The sequence below is a fragment of the Ailuropoda melanoleuca genome, chromosome 16 (genome assembly GCF_002007445.2).
Source record: "Ailuropoda melanoleuca isolate Jingjing chromosome 16, ASM200744v2, whole genome shotgun sequence".
NCBI lineage: Eukaryota > Metazoa > Chordata > Mammalia > Carnivora > Ursidae > Ailuropoda > Ailuropoda melanoleuca.
Window position 1 is genome coordinate 2,555,501 of NC_048233.1, and position 16,877 is coordinate 2,572,377.

The 16,877-nt window shown below is 39.9% G+C and overlaps 1 protein-coding gene across 12 annotated transcripts in view; it reads right to left on the minus strand.

Annotated features, from left to right (window-relative positions):
- The window catches only part of ERC1 (ELKS/RAB6-interacting/CAST family member 1), a 536,559-nt gene that overhangs the window by 338,283 nt on the left and 181,399 nt on the right, over positions 1–16,877 (minus strand). For all 12 annotated transcript variants that reach the window (XM_019793501.2, XM_034645665.1, XM_002914100.4 and 9 more), the window contains one exon: positions 5,680–5,873. In XM_019793501.2, the coding sequence (XP_019649060.1) occupies positions 5,680–5,873 (194 nt within the window). The remainder of the gene's footprint in view (positions 1–5,679; positions 5,874–16,877) is intronic.

A 16,877-nucleotide genomic window follows, 5' to 3' on the forward strand; every position in this document is an offset into this window, starting at 1 on the left:
TAAAGAGCCATGAAATAAACCCACACTTACATAATTAATCTACCACAAAGGAGGCAAGACCATACAATGGGGAAAAGACATTCTCTTCAGTAAATGGTGTTGGGAACACTAAACAGCTACATAACAAAAGAATAAAACCAAACTACTTCTATCACCATACTAAAAAAAAAAACAACAACAACAACAAAAACCCCAAAATGGATAAAAAACCTAAATGGTAAGACCTGAAACCATAAAACTCCTAAAAGAAACCATAAGTAGTAAATACTTAGACACCAGTTTTAGCAATATTTTTTTTGGATCTGTCTCCTCTGACAAGGGTAACATCAGAAAAAATAAACTACTAGGACTATATCAAATCAAAGAGCTTTTGCATAGCAAAGGAAACTACCAACAAAATGAAAAGACAACCTACTGAATGGGAGAAAATACATGTAAAAGATATATCTGATAAGGGGCTAATATCTAGAACATATAAAGAATTCATACAACAACAAAAAAACCCAATTAAAAAAATGGGCAGAGGATGGAACAGACATATTTCCAAAGAAGACATAAGATGGCCAACTGACAAAAGATGCTCAATACCATGAATCACCAGGGAAATGCAAATCAAACCACAGTGAGACATCACCTCACATCAGTCAGAACGGCTAGTATCAAAAAAGACAAGAAATAACTAGTGTTGGTGAAGATGTGGAGAAAAGAGAATCCCAGTGCACTGTTGGTGGGAATGCAAACTGGTGCAGCCACTGCGGAAAACAATATGGAGGTTCCTCAAAAAATTAAAAATAGAAATACTATGAGACCAATAATCCATTTCTGGGTATTGACCCAAAGAAAACAAAAACACAAATTCAGAAAGATGTATGCACCCCTATGTTTACTGCAGCATTATTTACAAGAGCCAGTATATGCAAGCAAGCTAAGTGGCCATCAGTACATGGATAAAGAAGATGTGGTATATGTATTTATAATGGAATATCACTCATTCATAAAAAAGAATAAAATCTTGCCATCTGTGACAACTGGATGGACCTAGATGGTATTATGCTAAGTGAAATAAGTCAAAGAGAAAAAGACAATGTTACAACAAAAACCAAAACAAATACCAAAAACAAAACAAACAAAATCAGAAATAGACTCATAAATAGAGAAAACAAGCTGGTGGTTGTCAAAAGGGAGGGGGAAGGTGGAATGGGTAAAATAGGTGAAAGGGAAAAAAGGTAGAAATTCCCAGGATAGAAGAATTATGTCATGCGGATGGAAAGTACAGCACAGGAAATATAGCCAGCAATATAATAACATGAATGGTGACAGATGGTCACTACACTTACTGTGGTGAGCATTTCATAATGTATACAAATGTCAAGTCATTATGTTGTCTACCTGAAACTAACTCTACTTCAATTAAAATAGATATAACAACAACAACAACAACAACAACAACAAAAACCCAAAACGAACTCATAGGTACAGAGAACAGATAAGTGGTTGCCAGAGGTATGGGCTGAGGGGGAGCGAAATGGCTAAAGGTTGTCAAAAGGTATAAACTTCCTGGGGATCTAACGTACAGGATGGTGACTATAGTTAACAATACTGTAGAGCGTATATTTGAAAGCTGCTAAGACAATAGATTTTAAAAGTTCTCATCACATGAAAAAAAATTTCTATAACTGTGTACAGTAACAGATGTTAACTGCAGCTATTGTGATTATTTTGCATTCTACACAAATATTGAATCATTATGTTGTATACCTGAAATACATCATAGTCCAATTATACCTCAATAAAAACAATTTCTTTAATTAAAAAATATTTTAAACAATTATTGCAGAAGTGTGAAAAGATATTAAATCAGAATTCTACCAGCCGGGGTGCCTGGGTGGTTCAGTCGTTAAGCACCTGCCTTTGACTCAGGTCATGATCCCAGGGTCCCGGGATGGAGCCCCATGTCGGGCTCCCTCCTCAGCAGGAAGCCTGCTTCTCCCTCTCCCACTACCCCTGCTTGTGTTCCCTCTCTCGCTGTGTCTCTGTCAAATAAATAAAATCTTTAAAATAAAAAAAAAAAAAATTCTACCAGCCTACATTACTCTTCTCTCAATATTTTAAACATTATGCCAAAGATAAACCTCTCTATGATAAATCTAAATAGAAACTCTAATATGACCACTTTAGAGAGAAATTCTTAATTACATTCAGGGTTCCTGAGGCTAATCTAAATTGATCTACTTATTTAAGGACAGGTAAAACTCTCAGGTTTCTTTATTTTTGTTTTTTGTTCTTCCTTAAATTGATTTACTAAGACTTTCCAAAATCACCAGGTGATAATTTTTTAAAAAGTCAACTTGGCTAGGCTAAAGTGTTCAGATACTTAACCAAACACTAATTTAGATGTTGCTATGAAGGTATTTTGCAGATATAATTAAATCCTCTAATCCATTTAAGTAAAGGAGATTATCCCAGATAATCAGAGTGGGCATAACTGAGTCCTTTGGAAGGCTTCTAAAAGCAGGGCTGAGGTTTCCCCAGGTGAGAAAAAAAATTCTGCCTGTGGACTTGACCGAATTTTTGCCCATGCCCATGGGATTTCTATCCTGCTGGTGATCTTCTCTTCCTGTTAGCAAATTTCAGACTTCCTTTGCCAGCCCCTCACAACCACGTAATACAACTCCTTGTAACAGATTTCTGGGCATCTTATATATATCTCCTAGTACTTCTGCCTCTCTGGTTGCACTCCCAACTTATATACGCCACAGTATAAAATATGAATTTAGAAATAATACTTCTTACATGTAGTTGGGAAAGTATTTTATATGTGCAGATATATGGGTGGGCTTACATAATCCTTTTAAAAGCTGCAGTCGGTCAGTGATACAAGAGTGGTACAACACTGAATCATCTTCTAACAGGAGCTACTATTGTTCCACAAGGTCAATGTAAGGGACTATTCGTTTTTATCTAGATCACAAAGAAGAGGTCTGGGAATTCTTTATGAACTCTAACCCTTTTAACACTGGGGTTCTTATGTAAGAAAGAGTAGGAAATGTGCAAACATTACTATGAATTTTCTCTAGTTCAATGATCATAACAGTACACTTTTTTTTTCATTTAGAAGGTTGCTGAACATCCTTTAGAAATGAATTCTACATCCTGAGTTATGGTGTGGCACTACCATCGCACTAGTTAAGAGGCCACTACTTAAAGGGCATTCCAGCACTATAACAACCACATACAAGGTGGGCTAGAAACAAAGACGAAGACAATCATAATCAACAATATCAGAATCCTACCAGAGAGAACACGTAATGTTTTCCACAAAACAATGTACCCAAGAGGTACAGTTCAACTTGACACATACCGGCTGTTCTTTATTTCTGATCAAGCAAAATTCCCAGCAAGCCTCAGCAGTAGCAGAAGCAGCAGAAGCAATTCAGTCTAGTACAGAACTGTAGCCTTACATAACACTCACTTTCCCAGGAAGTCCCAAATAAACCCCCCTGACGGTGCAGGGACAGAAACCTGGCGTGGAAGGTACAAACTGCGGGAGACTGGCTTTCTGAGAAACAGCATGGCCAAGAGGGGACACACACAGAGACACACAGAGACCAAAACCCCCATGGATTAGGATCATGGTAAGACAAATCAAAAGAAAGGTGAAGAAATCCAAATGATAAATTATGGGGAGACAGACACCCACACATAGGAAATAGTGGAATGGCAACACAAGAAGCAAATGGTTAGTAAGAAACACAGCAGCCACACACATGCACCTCAGTACTAAATATGGGAACAAAAGGCATCATATAACCCTGTCTATATTATTCATATCTTAAACTATATAGCTGGGCAGCAAATTATAAAGCCAGTAGCAAAAACTGAGTTTTAAAACTTTCCATTGTTTGGTAGCCAAGAAACTTTGTGTCAAATCCTAAAACAAAATTACAGTGCTACCTGGCCAGAGGCTAAAACTGTGTACTGCTTTTCAACCTTTTAAGTTATATTCTATGGAAAGAGTAGATCATTTACAATTTTCTCAAAATGTGAGAAATAGAGTGGTTAATAGAAGTAATTTGTTGTGCTTTGGGTATCAAATATAGATTTAATCCTATTTCTTAAGATCTTTCAAGTCATACCCAACTCCAAAAATCAGTATTAGGTCCAAAAATGAATCAAAAAGTTTTTCAAGCAAGCTGCCTGGAATAACAAGCAATAATTTCAATGTAGATTTCTAATACAAGAAAACAATCCGAAAAATGAAACTTGATCAAGGAATTTCTCTTCTGAAATATTAAAATATTTGGTGGGAAGCCACTAATCCATCAAAAGTATTATATTTTAAAACCTATGCAGCACTGCTGCTGATTTCAGGCCAACACAAAACAGAGAGGCATGTGTTCATGTGAGTAGGTAAGAGTGTGTGTGTGCTGGGAGAAAAACTGTAGTGCAAACATGAAAACGGGCATATACAAAAATACAATAATCTAATCTTGAGACTGGTAATTTTTAAATCTGATCTTAAGAATTCTATCCATTTGTCTTATCCAGAACCAGAAAATATGAATAGAGTTAATATCAAAGTAAGAGGAATCTCGTGAGTATGCAATCAGCAGAGTGAAGAAAAATTGTGAGGGTTAGACTTTACTGTTTCCGTTCCTTGAAAATCAAAATTCTATGGGCATAGAATAGGAGAAAAACCAATTCCAGGGGAGAATATCAAGTCTGCCAGTCACCCAAAAATTTTAAACTTAATAAAACAACTTAGGAAAGTCGTCTCATATTTCCCAATCTTCAAAAACATGAAAATAAAATTTTCCTAAGAATCAGCTCCAAGGAGCCACATAGGTTAATGACTTCATTCTGTCACTGTTGTCTCTATTTGGAAGAATATGGGTGATTAATGAAGTTCTACTAGAAGAATTACTTCTATGTACTTATAAATTTCTGTTAAACACATGCTGTAAAAGAAGAGGTGAAAAGACATATACTTACCTCTTTCATATAAAACACTCTAATTACACACACACACACACACAAAAAAAAAGACAGAAAATTCCAAGAGAGCTGTTGGGCTAGATCTGTAAACACAGCTCGTTTTGAAGAATTCAAAGTCAAAGACGCATAAAAATCATATCCAAGCCTCTTAAATTATCCTCAAAACGTCACTTCTTTTAAATTTGACCTAAGCACTGATGTAACAGCCTGCTTCTCCACAATACAAATTGTGTGAAGTCTAAAAATTCATAGCCGAAAGGAGCACTGGGCTCAATAAAAAAGGTCTAAGCCAACGAAAAAATATTACTTCCTTGAACTTGAGGTTCATTTGCTCTGTAGATAATAAAGTAATTAAAAAGCAAGTAGCTATTTGTACTCTCATATTAGCCAGCAGAAACATTTAATTTCCCCACTTATGAACACTTTCTCACTTTCCAATCAATGATGCTGATGTCCACAGCTTCTTAACATCCCCATTCGATGTTGCCTTTCAGTTGTTGCAGCAGTGATCTCACAATGACTTAGAATAAAAAGTAGATTAAAAAAAATAACACAAGCACTCAAGAACCTAAATTCTGAGAGGTAAATATACTGAACAAGTATGCCCCCAAAAGTATACAGTTTTAAAACCATACTTTAACCTTTCTAACACAGTAAGTCCACCATTCAGCTTTCCTACCTTACCTTTCCAATTCCGCAATCTTCTTATCTTTGTCATTCTTCTCATTTTCCACTTCCTTCAAGATTTCCAAGAGGCGGTCAACTTCTGCCTGGGCCTTGCTAGATTCATCTTTGTACCTGGCAATCTCTCTCTCCAATTGCTGTATTCGGTCACTCATCTCTGGACTGGCTCTGGCTTCCAATGTTGCCTCATGTGCCTATGAAGAAAAGTGTTCAAATTCTATCAGACATATATAGTGGCAGTAGGCAAACCACATCCTAAAGGACCATCTATATTTCAATTTAAATAGAGCAATATCAAATATCTAATAGCTAGTCTTCAATTTATGAAGTTTTTCCTCTGCTTAAATATTAGACAAAATATTAGTAATAAATTGAGAATTAAATTAATCCATTAATTATGGATTTCAAAGGGCTTTGTGTTTAGATGTACTACTGTACATATCTGAATACTGGGCCAAAAATCATCATATGACAAGACTTTTTTTTTATTTTTGCATCTAAGTGAGACATACAAACAAGCCATTAGACTACTATTGATCTCACCAAGATAATCTCTCCAATCTCTCTCAAAAAGGCATCACCAGAGGGGTGCCTGGGCGGCTTAGTCGTTAAGCATCTGCCTTTGGCCCAGGGCGTGATCCCAGAGTCCTGGGATCAAGTCCCACATCAGGCTCCCTGCTCCACTGGGAGCCTGCTTCTTCCTCTCCCACTCCCCCTGCTTGTGTTCCCTCTCTCGCTGGCTGTCTCTCTCTGTCAAATAAATAAATAAAATCTTTTAAAAAAAAAAGGCATCACCAGAGATTCACTGCTGATGTTACTATAACCAATGCCAATGCCGAGATCTAATTCTCACTTGACCCTTACTTCCCTTCCCTTTTCCTCTATACTGATTTACCAAGCATGTATGAATCACACGGCCTGGAGCATACACAATCATATAGATACTACAAATGTGATGCCATAAAAATGAAATTAGGTTACAGGGCATCTGGGTGGCTCAGTCAGTTAAGCATTCGATTCTTGGTTTCAGCTCAGGTCATGATCCCAGGGTCATGAGATCGAGCCCCACATCTGGCTCCATGCTCAGCATGGAGTCTGCTTAAGATTCTCTCCCTCTCCCTCTGCCCCTCCCCCCACACACTTTCAATCCCTAATAAAGAAATAAAACTTTTAAAAAAACCATGAAGTTAGGTTAAGAAAATGGCTATCCACATACAGGTACCTTCCTAAGATAAGAATTCAGGATTTTACAAGATAACATGGAACAAAGTCAGAAATCAACAACCCCATTTAGAACCAAAAAAAAATTTTTACTCAGAATCCTATTGCAAATGTAACTAGTACCTCCAATGCATTTTGGAATGCAAAACAATTTCAGTAACTAAAAACTAATTATTAAGTCTTTAATTTTCCTCCTGAATCTCCAAAGCCATGCATGTATAATGTATTTAAAGAGAAGGTAGAGGTGAAGATGTCTTATTTTCCTTTATTTAATGGATGATAAAAGTAATAATTAGTGATAATTAGTTCTTTAAAATGGTTTGAAAAAATATTAAAGGGGTAAATATATATTATTAGGAAGTACTTCAGAAAGCTCTGATGCGAAATACGCTGAGCAGAAGAGAAATGTTCCTACAAACTGGGCGAAATGCTTTGTCAAAGCAAAAGCTCTACTTCCAAAATCAAGACCTTTACCAACATCTTTTGTTTCAGGTTTAATTGGTTAGGAAAATCCAGTTGCTAACAGTGGCCTTTAAAAAAAAAAAAAGATTCCACTGGCAAACATGTATTTTAATGTGTTAGCAAAATTCTAACCTAAACTGGTGTGGTTAAAACCCACAACAAAGTAAACTCAAAAGGAAAAAGAGGCAGCCTTGAATGAATTAACTCATTAAGAATAAAATAAGGCAGGGGCGCCTGGGTGGCAGAGCGGTTAAGCGTCTGCCTTCGGCTCAGGGCGTGATCCCAGCGTTATGGGATCGAGCCCCCACATCAGGCTCCTCTGCTGTGAGCCTGCTTCTTCCTCTCTCACTCCCCCTGCTTGTGTTCCCTCTCTCGCTGGCTGTCTCTATCTCTGTCGAATGAATAAATAAATAAAATCTTAAAAAAAAAAAAAAGAATAAAATAAGGCAGGGGCGCCTGGGTGGCACAGTGGTTAAGCGTCTGCCTTCGGCGCAGGGTGTGATCCCGGCGTTATGGGATTGAGCCCCACATCAGGCTCTTCCGTTATGAGCCTGCTTCTTCCTCTCCCACTCCCCCTGCTTGTGTTCCCTCTTTCACTGGCTGTCTCTATCTCTGTTGAATAAATAAATAAAATCTTAAAAAAAAAAAAGAATAAAATAAGGCAAAAGCAGGAGAAATGCAAACACTTCCCCATGCTTGGGGGGAAATTTTGATCTTACAGTAACTTTCCCACTTTGTATTGACCCCATCTAAAAGTCTACAGTTCCTACTTGAGGAAGGAAGAGAGAAGGTCAAGTGAATTCATCTTCTACAGAGTAGTAAAAAAAACACTCATACAAATACAGAAAAAACATCAACCAGGGCTTTATGGCACTACTCTGTCACATCACTTACTATTCTGAATGGGTGGCTTAATACTATTTCAGGATCCTAAAGGGAGAAGTCAGTAAGAAAAGAATAAAAAGAGGGAGAAGGAAATGCTATAAGAAAAGGAACAAGAGAAAGAAAAGGTCAAAAATATAATTTTTTAAAACTTGCAATAAGAAAATTCTCCAGAAAGAAATATTTCTTCCCAAAGGGAAAAAAAAGAAAAGAATTTAGCACTTTTTACAGTTCTGGTAATTCAGAAGTTGAATTTCAATGTTTTCCTTAATAACTCTGAGGTTATTATCTCATGCTGAAGACATAAAATATGGAAATTCACATACAGGGTATAAATTCCTAAGCTAGAAGTATTTCTGTTCCATTTCTATTCTGTTCTATTTTTGTGCTAGTACTGTACTGTTTTTTTTTTATATTCCCAGAATGAGTTTTTTTTTAATTTTATTTTATTATATTATGTTAATCACCATACAGTACATCCCCAGATTCCGATGTAAAGTTTGATGCTTCATTAGTTGCGTATAACACCCAGTGCACCATGCAATACGTGCCCTCCTTACTACCCATCACCAGTCTATCCCATTCCCCCACCCCCTCCCCTCTGAAGTCTTCAGTTTGTTTCTCATAGTCCATAGTCTCTCATGTTTCATTCCCCCTTCTGATTACCCCCCTTTTCTTTATCCCTTTCTTCCCCTACCGATCATCCTAGTTCTTATGTTCCATAGATGAGAGAAATCATATGATAATTGTCTTTCTCTGCTTGACTTATTTCACTTAGCATTATCTCCTCCAGTGCCGTCCATGTTGCAGCAAATGTTGAGAATTCGTTCTTTCTGATAGCTGAGTAATATTCCATTGTATATATGGACCACAGCTTCTTAATCCAGTCATCTGTTGAAGGGCATCTCGGCTCCTTCCATGATTTGGCTATTGTGGACAATGCAGCTATGAACATTGGGGTGCATATGGCCCTTCTCTTTACTACGTCTGTATCTTTGGGGTAAACACCCAGTAGTGCAATGGCTGGGTCATAGGGTAGTTCAATTTTTAACTTTTTAAGGGACCTCCACACTGTTTTCCAGAGTGGCTGTACCAACTTGCATTCCCACCAACAATGTAGGAGGGATCCCCTTTCTCCACATCCTCTCCAACAATTGTTGTTTCTTGCCTTGTCTATCTTTGCCATTCTAACTGGCGTAAGGTGGTATCTCAGTGTGGTTTTGATTTGAATTTCCCTGATGGCTAATGATTTTGAACATTTTTTCATGTGTCTGTTAGCCATTTGTATGTCTTCATTGGAAAAGTGTCTGTTCATATCTTCTGCCCATTTTATGATTTGTTTATTTGTTTCTCGTGTATTGAGTTTGAGAAGTTCTTTGTAGATCTTGGATACCAGTCCTTTATCTGTGGTGTCCTTTGCAAATATATTCTCCCATTCCGTGGGCTGTCTCTTAGTTTTTTTGACTGTTTCCTTGGCTGTGCAGAAGCTCTTTATCCTGATAAAGTCCCATAAGTTCATTTTATCTTTTATTTCTCTTGCCTTTGGCGATGTGTCGTGAAAAAGGTTGCTCTGGCCGATGTCATAGAAGTTGTTGCCTATGTTCTCCTCTAGAATTTTGATGGATTCCTGTCTCACATTGAGGTCTTTCATCCATTTGGAGTTTATTTTTGTGTATGGTGTGAGAGAGTGGTCAAGTTTCATTCTTTTGCATGTAGCTGTCCAATTTTCCCAGCACCATTTATTGAAGAGACTGTCTTTTTTCCACCGGATGTTTTTTCCTGCTTTATCAAAGATTAGTTGCCCAAAGAGCCGAGGGTCCATTTCTGGGTTCTCTATTCTGTTCCATTGGTCGATGTGTCTGTTTTTGTGCCAGTACCATGCTGTCTTTGTGATCACAGCTTTGTAGTACAGCTCGAAATCCGGCATTGTGATGCCCCCAGCTTTGTTTTTCCTTTTCAACAGTTCCTTGGAGATTCGGGGCCTTTTCTGGTTCCATACAAATTTAAGGACTATTTGTTCCAGTTCTTTGAAAAATGTCCTCGGTATTTTGATCGGGATAGCATTGAAAGTGTAGATTGCTCTGGGTAGTATGGACATTTTAACTATGTTAATTCTTCCAATCCATGAGCATGGAATATTTTTCCATCTTTTTATGTCTTCCTCAATATCTTTCAAAAGTGATCTATAGTTTCTAGGATATAGGTCCTTTACGTCTCTGGTTAAGTTAATTCCAAGGTAACGTATGGTTTTTGGTGTTATTGTAAATGGGATGGATTCCCTAATTTCTCTTTCTTCAGTCTCGTTATTCGTGTATAGAAATGCAACTGATTTCTGGGCATTGATTTTGTATCCTGCCACCTTACTGAATTGTTCTATAACTTCTAATAGTTTGGGAGTGGATTCCTTTGGGTTTTCCATATAGAGTATCATGTCATCTGCAAAGAGAGACAGTTTGACTTCTTCTTTGCCGATTTGGATACCTTTGATCCCTTTTTGTCTTCTGATTGCTGTTGCAAGGACTTCTAGTACTATGTTGAATAATAGTGGCGAGAGTGGGCATCCTTGTCGTGTTCCTGATCTTAAGGGAAAGGCTTCCAGCTTTTCCCCATTGAGAATAATGCTTGCAGTAGGCTTTTCATAGATGGCTTTTATGAGATTGAGAAATGTACCCTCTATTCCTACACTCTGAAGGGTTTTAATCAGGAAAGGATGCTGTATTTTGTCAAATGCTTTTTCTGCATCAATTGAGAGGATCATATGGTTCTTGAGTCTTTTCTTGTTGATATGATGTATCACATTGATTGATTTGCGAGTGTTGAACCATGCTTGCATCCCAGGTATGAATCCCACTTGGTCATGATGGATAATCCTTTTAATGTACTGTTGGATTCTATTAGCAAGGATCTTGTTGAGGATTTTGGCATCCATATTCATTAGAGAAATCGGTCTGTAATTCTCCTTTTTGAGGGGGTCTTTGCCTGGTTTGGGGATCAAGGTAATATTAGCCTCATAGAATGAGTTTGGTAGCTTTCCTTCTGTTTCTATTTTTTGAAATAGCTTTAGGAGAATAGGTATTATTTCTTCTTTGAATGTTTGGTAGAATTCCCCAGGAAAACCGTCTGGGCCTGGAGTTTTATTATTTGGAAGGTTGTTTATCACTGACTCAATTTCTTCATAGTTAATTGGCCTATTTAAGAAATCTATTTCTTCCTGTTTCAGTCTTGGTAGTTTATAGGTTTCCAGGAAGGCCTCCATCTCTTCCAGATTGTTTAGTTTTTTGGCATATAGCTGTTGATAAAAGTTTCTAATAATCCTTGCAATTTCAATGGTGCTGGTCGTGACCTCTCCCTTTTCAGTCATAATTTTAATAATCTCAGTCCTTTCTCTTTGTTTTTGGACAAGTTTTGCCAGTGGTCTGTCAATTTTATGGATTCTCTCAAAGAACCAGCTTCTAGTCCTGTTGATCTGCTGTACTGTGCTCCTGGTTTCTAATTCATTGATTTCTGCTCTAATCTTGGTCAACTCCTTCCTTGTCAGTGGGTTAGGCCTGTCCCTCTGTTGCTGTTCCAGTTTCTTGAGGTGAGAATATAGAAACTGCATTTTAGATTTTTCTATTCTTTTGAGTGAGGCTTGGATGGCTATGTATTTCCCCCTTAGGACTGCCTTTGCAGTATCCCATAGGTTTTGGACCGTTGTGTATTCATTCTCGTTGGTCTCCATAAATTGTTTAATTTGTTTTTTGATTTCCTGGTTTATCGAGTCATTCTTGAGCAGGATGGTTCTTAGCCTCCAAGTGTTTGAGTTTCTTCCAGGTTTTTCCTTGTGGTTGAGTTCCAATTTCAGAGCGTTGTGGTCTGAGAATATGCAGGGGATAATTTCAATCTTTTGGTATTGGCTGAGACCTGTTTTGTGTCCCAGAGCATGATCTATTCTTGAGAATGTTCCATGGGCATTTGAATAGAATGAGTATTCTTTGGTTCTGGGGTGTAGTGTTCTATATATATCTATGAGGTCCAACTCGTCGAGTATGGCATTCAAAGCCTTTGATTCTTTGCTTAGTTTTTGCCAGGGTGTTCTGTCTATTTCTGATAGTGGGGTGTTGAGGTCCCCTACTATTACTGTGTTCTTATCTATATGTCTCTTTATTTTGGTTAAGAGTTGGCTTGTGTATCTTGCTGCTCCCCTGTTGGGGGCATATATATTAATAATTGTCATATCCACTTGTTGAATACTTCCTTTAAGAATAATATAGTGCCCTTCTGTATCTCTCTCTATGGCCTCTAGTTTAAAATCCAGTCTATCTGATATGAGAATTGCTACTCCAGCTTTCTTTTGAGGTCCATTTGCGTGGAAGATGGTACTCCATCCCCTTACTCTAAGTCTGAATGCATCTTTGGGTTCAAAATGAGTCTCTTGTAGACAGCAAATGGATGGGTCATGTCTTTTTATCCAATCTGCAACCCTGTGGCGTTTTATGGGAGAGTTTAAGCCATTTAGATTGATAGAGATTATTGACAGATATGATTTTAATGATGCCATTTCTCTTTAAAGTCTTTGTATCGGTTGTGACTTGCTGCTCTGTATCACTCTTGGGGCCTTTTTACCTTTATAGAGCCCCCCTTAATATCTCCTGTAGGGCTGGTTTCGTGGTTACGAAATTGGTTAATGATTGGCGATTTTGGAACGTCTTTATTTCTCCATCAATTCTGAATGACAGCTTTGCTGGATAAAGGATCCTTGGCTGCATGTTTTTCTCTGAAAGAGCTTTAAAAATGCCCCCCCAAGCCTTTCTCTCATTCCAGGTCTCTGTAGACAGGTCTGACGTAATCCTGATACCTTTGCCTTGGTACGTGAGAAATTTCTTTGCCCTGGCCGCTTTCAATACTGTATCCTTGGATCTAATATTTGCGAATTGCACTATGACATGCCGTGGCGTAGGTTTGTCCTGGTTGAGCTTGGATGGGGTCCTCTCTGCCTCTTGGACACGAATGCTTGTTTCCCTTGCTAGATTAGGGAAGTTTTCAGCTACAATTTGTTCAAATATCTCTTCTAGACCTCTGTTTTTCTCCACCCCTTCAGGGATGCCGATGATTCTGACATTGGATCGTTTCATAGAGTCAGTAATCTCCCGTAATCTACATTCGTGGGCGTGGATTTTTTTAAGACCAGCTTCTATTTTCGTTTTTTCTTCTACTAACCCATCCTCCAATTCGCTAACGCGTTCCTCTGCCTCGGTGACCCTGGCCGTCAGAGCCTCTAGTTTTGACTGCATTTGGCTCATAGAATTTTTAATTTCTGTCAGATTCGCTCTCATTTCTGCCCTTAGGGATTCTATATTCTCAGCAACGCTTTCTCTGATGCTTTTTTCAAGTTTACTCATCATCTTGACCATTGTTGCTCTGAATTCCATTTCTGATAATTGGGATACATCCATATGTATTAATTCTGTGGCCGAGGCCAATTCTGTGGCAGAGGCCACAGACTCATTATCTTTTCTTTGCTGGGGGGGACTTCTCCTTCTCGTCATTCTGATGAAGAGAGATTGCAGGGTTGTCCAGAGCCCAAGTGTTGACTGGGACCCAGGCCGTGCGCCCTTGTTTTATAGAGATCTTAGGGATGTGGGCTTCTTCCTTAAAGAGTTTATTTATTTATTTGAGAGAGAGAGAGACAGTCAGCAAGAAAGGGAACCCAAGCAGAGGAGTGGGAGAGGAAGAAGCAGGTTCCCGGTGGAGAAGCCCGATGAAGGACTCCTTACGGAGCGTTGTGATCACACCCTAATCCGAAGACAGGTGCTTGGTGACTGCGCCACTCAGGCGCTCCGGGTTGTGGGCTTCTTGATTTTTCAGCCTGCCTTCTGGGGGAGGGGCCTGCCTGCAGGTACTCAGAAAACCCTGTTTGGGTAGAGTCTCTGTGTCCCTTGCGAGGGGGGATGGGGATGGGCACCCTGTGAGCCGGTATTTCCGGGCTTTTGTTCTCTGGCGGCTTTCCCTGGCGGTTTGCTATGCCTCTTCTGAGAGAGCAGCAGCGGCTGAAATTCAGCCTCTGTCTCAGAACAGAGGGATCGCGGATCGTTCTCCACTGATGTTCTGGCCACTTTAACTCTGTTTCTGTTGGTGCTGCTCAACCCTGCAGCATCCCGGGCTGTGCGCCCCACACCCGGCGTCCCAGCCCTCACTTCCAGGGCCGGCACGTCTCTGTCCTTTGTGTTTCCAACCCCGCCCGCCGCCAGCCGCCCCGCGCGGGCTCCCGGAGCTCCCCGTCTCAGTCTGGTGTCTCACGGGTGCTGACCGCGAGTCCGCCTGCTCCCCCGTGCAGGTGGCCCTCCAGCCGCCAGCCGCCCCGCGGACGCTCCCGGAGCTCCCGGTCTCAGCCTCGATCCAGTGAGCACACCGGAGCTCCGGAGCTCCGTGAGATGCTTGGTGGTGCACGCTCCCGGCTCACGGACTCAGTCTGCCGTTTCCAGAGTGCGGGTCCGCGGTCCGCCCGCTCCCCGGTGCAGGTGGCCCGCCAGCCGCCCTGCGCGCGCTCCTGGAGTTCGCGTTCTAAGTCTGCTGTCTCGCGGGTGCCGTCCGCGAGTCCGCCTGCTCCCCCGTGCAGGTGGCCCGCCAACCGCCAGCCGTCCCGCGTGCGCTCCCGGAGCTCCCTTCTCAGTCTGCTGTCTCAAGCGTGCGGGTCCGCGGTCTGTCCGCTCCCCCCGTGCAGGTGGCTACCGCTTCCCGGCGCCCTGACACGGCGGCTCCCTCCCGCTTCTGTTTAGCTTCCGATATCTGTGCGCGGTTTCACGGCTCCCCGCTTCGTACCTCGATACTCAGCGCTGGAGATGTTAGAGATCCAGATGTATCTATCTTCCTGCGTCTCAGGCTGATTCCGTGGATGTTCCTGCTGGTCTGGTACCTATCCAGCTCAACTCAGGGGACCGGCTGAAAAAGGGGTCCCCTANGAAAAAGGGGTCCCCTACTCCTCCGCCATCTTAACCTCCCCCCTGCTAGTGGTACTTTAATAGGCACTGCATTGAATGTATAGATTGCTTTGGGTAGCATAGACATTCTAACAATATTTGTTCATCCAATCCATAAGCATGGAATGCCCTTCCATTTCTTTGTGTCATCTACAATTTCTTTCATCAGTGTTCTATAGTTCTCAGAGTACAAGTCTTTCACCTCTTTGGTTAGATTCATTCCTAGGGATCTTAATTGTTTCTGGTACAACTATAAATGGGACTGATTCCTTAATTTTTCTTTCTGTTGCTTCTGGTGTATAGAAATACAACAGATTTCTCAACGTTTATTTTGTATCCTGGTAACTTTACTGAATTCGTTGATCAGTTCTAGCAGTTCTGTTGTGAAGTCTTTCAGGTTTTCTATACAAATTATCACATGATCTGCACATAGTGAAAGTCTGACTTCTTCCTTACCAATTTGGATGACTTTTAATTTCTTTTTGTTGTCTGACTGCTGTGGCCAGGACTTCCAGTACTATATTAAATAACTGTAGTGAGTGTAGACGTCCCTGTCTTGTTTCTGACCATAGAGGAAAAGCTCTCAGTTTTTCCCCACTGAGGATGATATCAGCTGTGGGTTTTTCGTATACGCCTTTATTCTGTTGAGGTATGTTCCTCTAGACCTGCTTTGTTGAGGGTTTTTATCATGACTGGATGTTACACTTTGTCAAATGCTTTTCCTCCATCTACTGAAATGAGGATATGGTTTTCTTTTCTTTTTTCTTTTCTTTTCTTTTCTTTTCTTTTCTTTTCTTTTCTTTTCTTAATGTGGTGTATCACATTGATTGATTTGTGAATACTGAAACACCCCTGCAACCCAGGAATAAATGTTACTTGATTGTGGTAAATGATTTTTTTAAAGTATTGTTGTGTTCGGCTTGCTAGTGTTTTATTAAGAATTTCTGCATCCATGTTCATCAGGGATACTGGCCTGTAGTTTTCCTTTTTAGTGGAGTCTTTATCTGGTTTTGGTATCAGGGTAATGGTGGCCCCATAGAATGAATTTGGAAGTTTTCCTTCCTTCTCTATTTTTTGGAATAGGTTGAAAAGAAAAAAAAAAGAGAAGTAAGAATGGTGGGGATGTACAGAAAAGAGAACTCTTATATATACACTGTTTGTGGGAATGTTATTTGATACCATCACTATGGAAAACAGGATGAAGCTTCCTCAAAAAGTTAAAAACAGAACTACCATATGATCCAGGAATTCTGCTTCAGGGTATACATCCAAAGGAAACACAATCATTATCTCAGGAAGATTATCTGTGCCCCCATATTCATTGCAACATTATCTATAATAGACAAGACAGGAATCAACCTAACTGTCCACTGATGGATGAATGGATAAAGAAGTCACAGTACATATACAGCATGCATATGCAAATTAATAAATTTACCCATTAATAAAAGAAGGAATTCCATCTATTTGTAACAACATGGATGAAACTTGAGGGCATTATGCAAATGAAGTATGTCAGACAGAGAAAAGAGAAATATTATATGATCTCGCTTATATGTGGAATCTAAACAACTGAGCTCAAACAAACAGAAAACAGACAGTTGGTTACCAAGGGCAGGGAGAGGAGTGTGTGAAGTGGGTGAAAGTGGTCAGAGTACAAACCTCCAATTATAA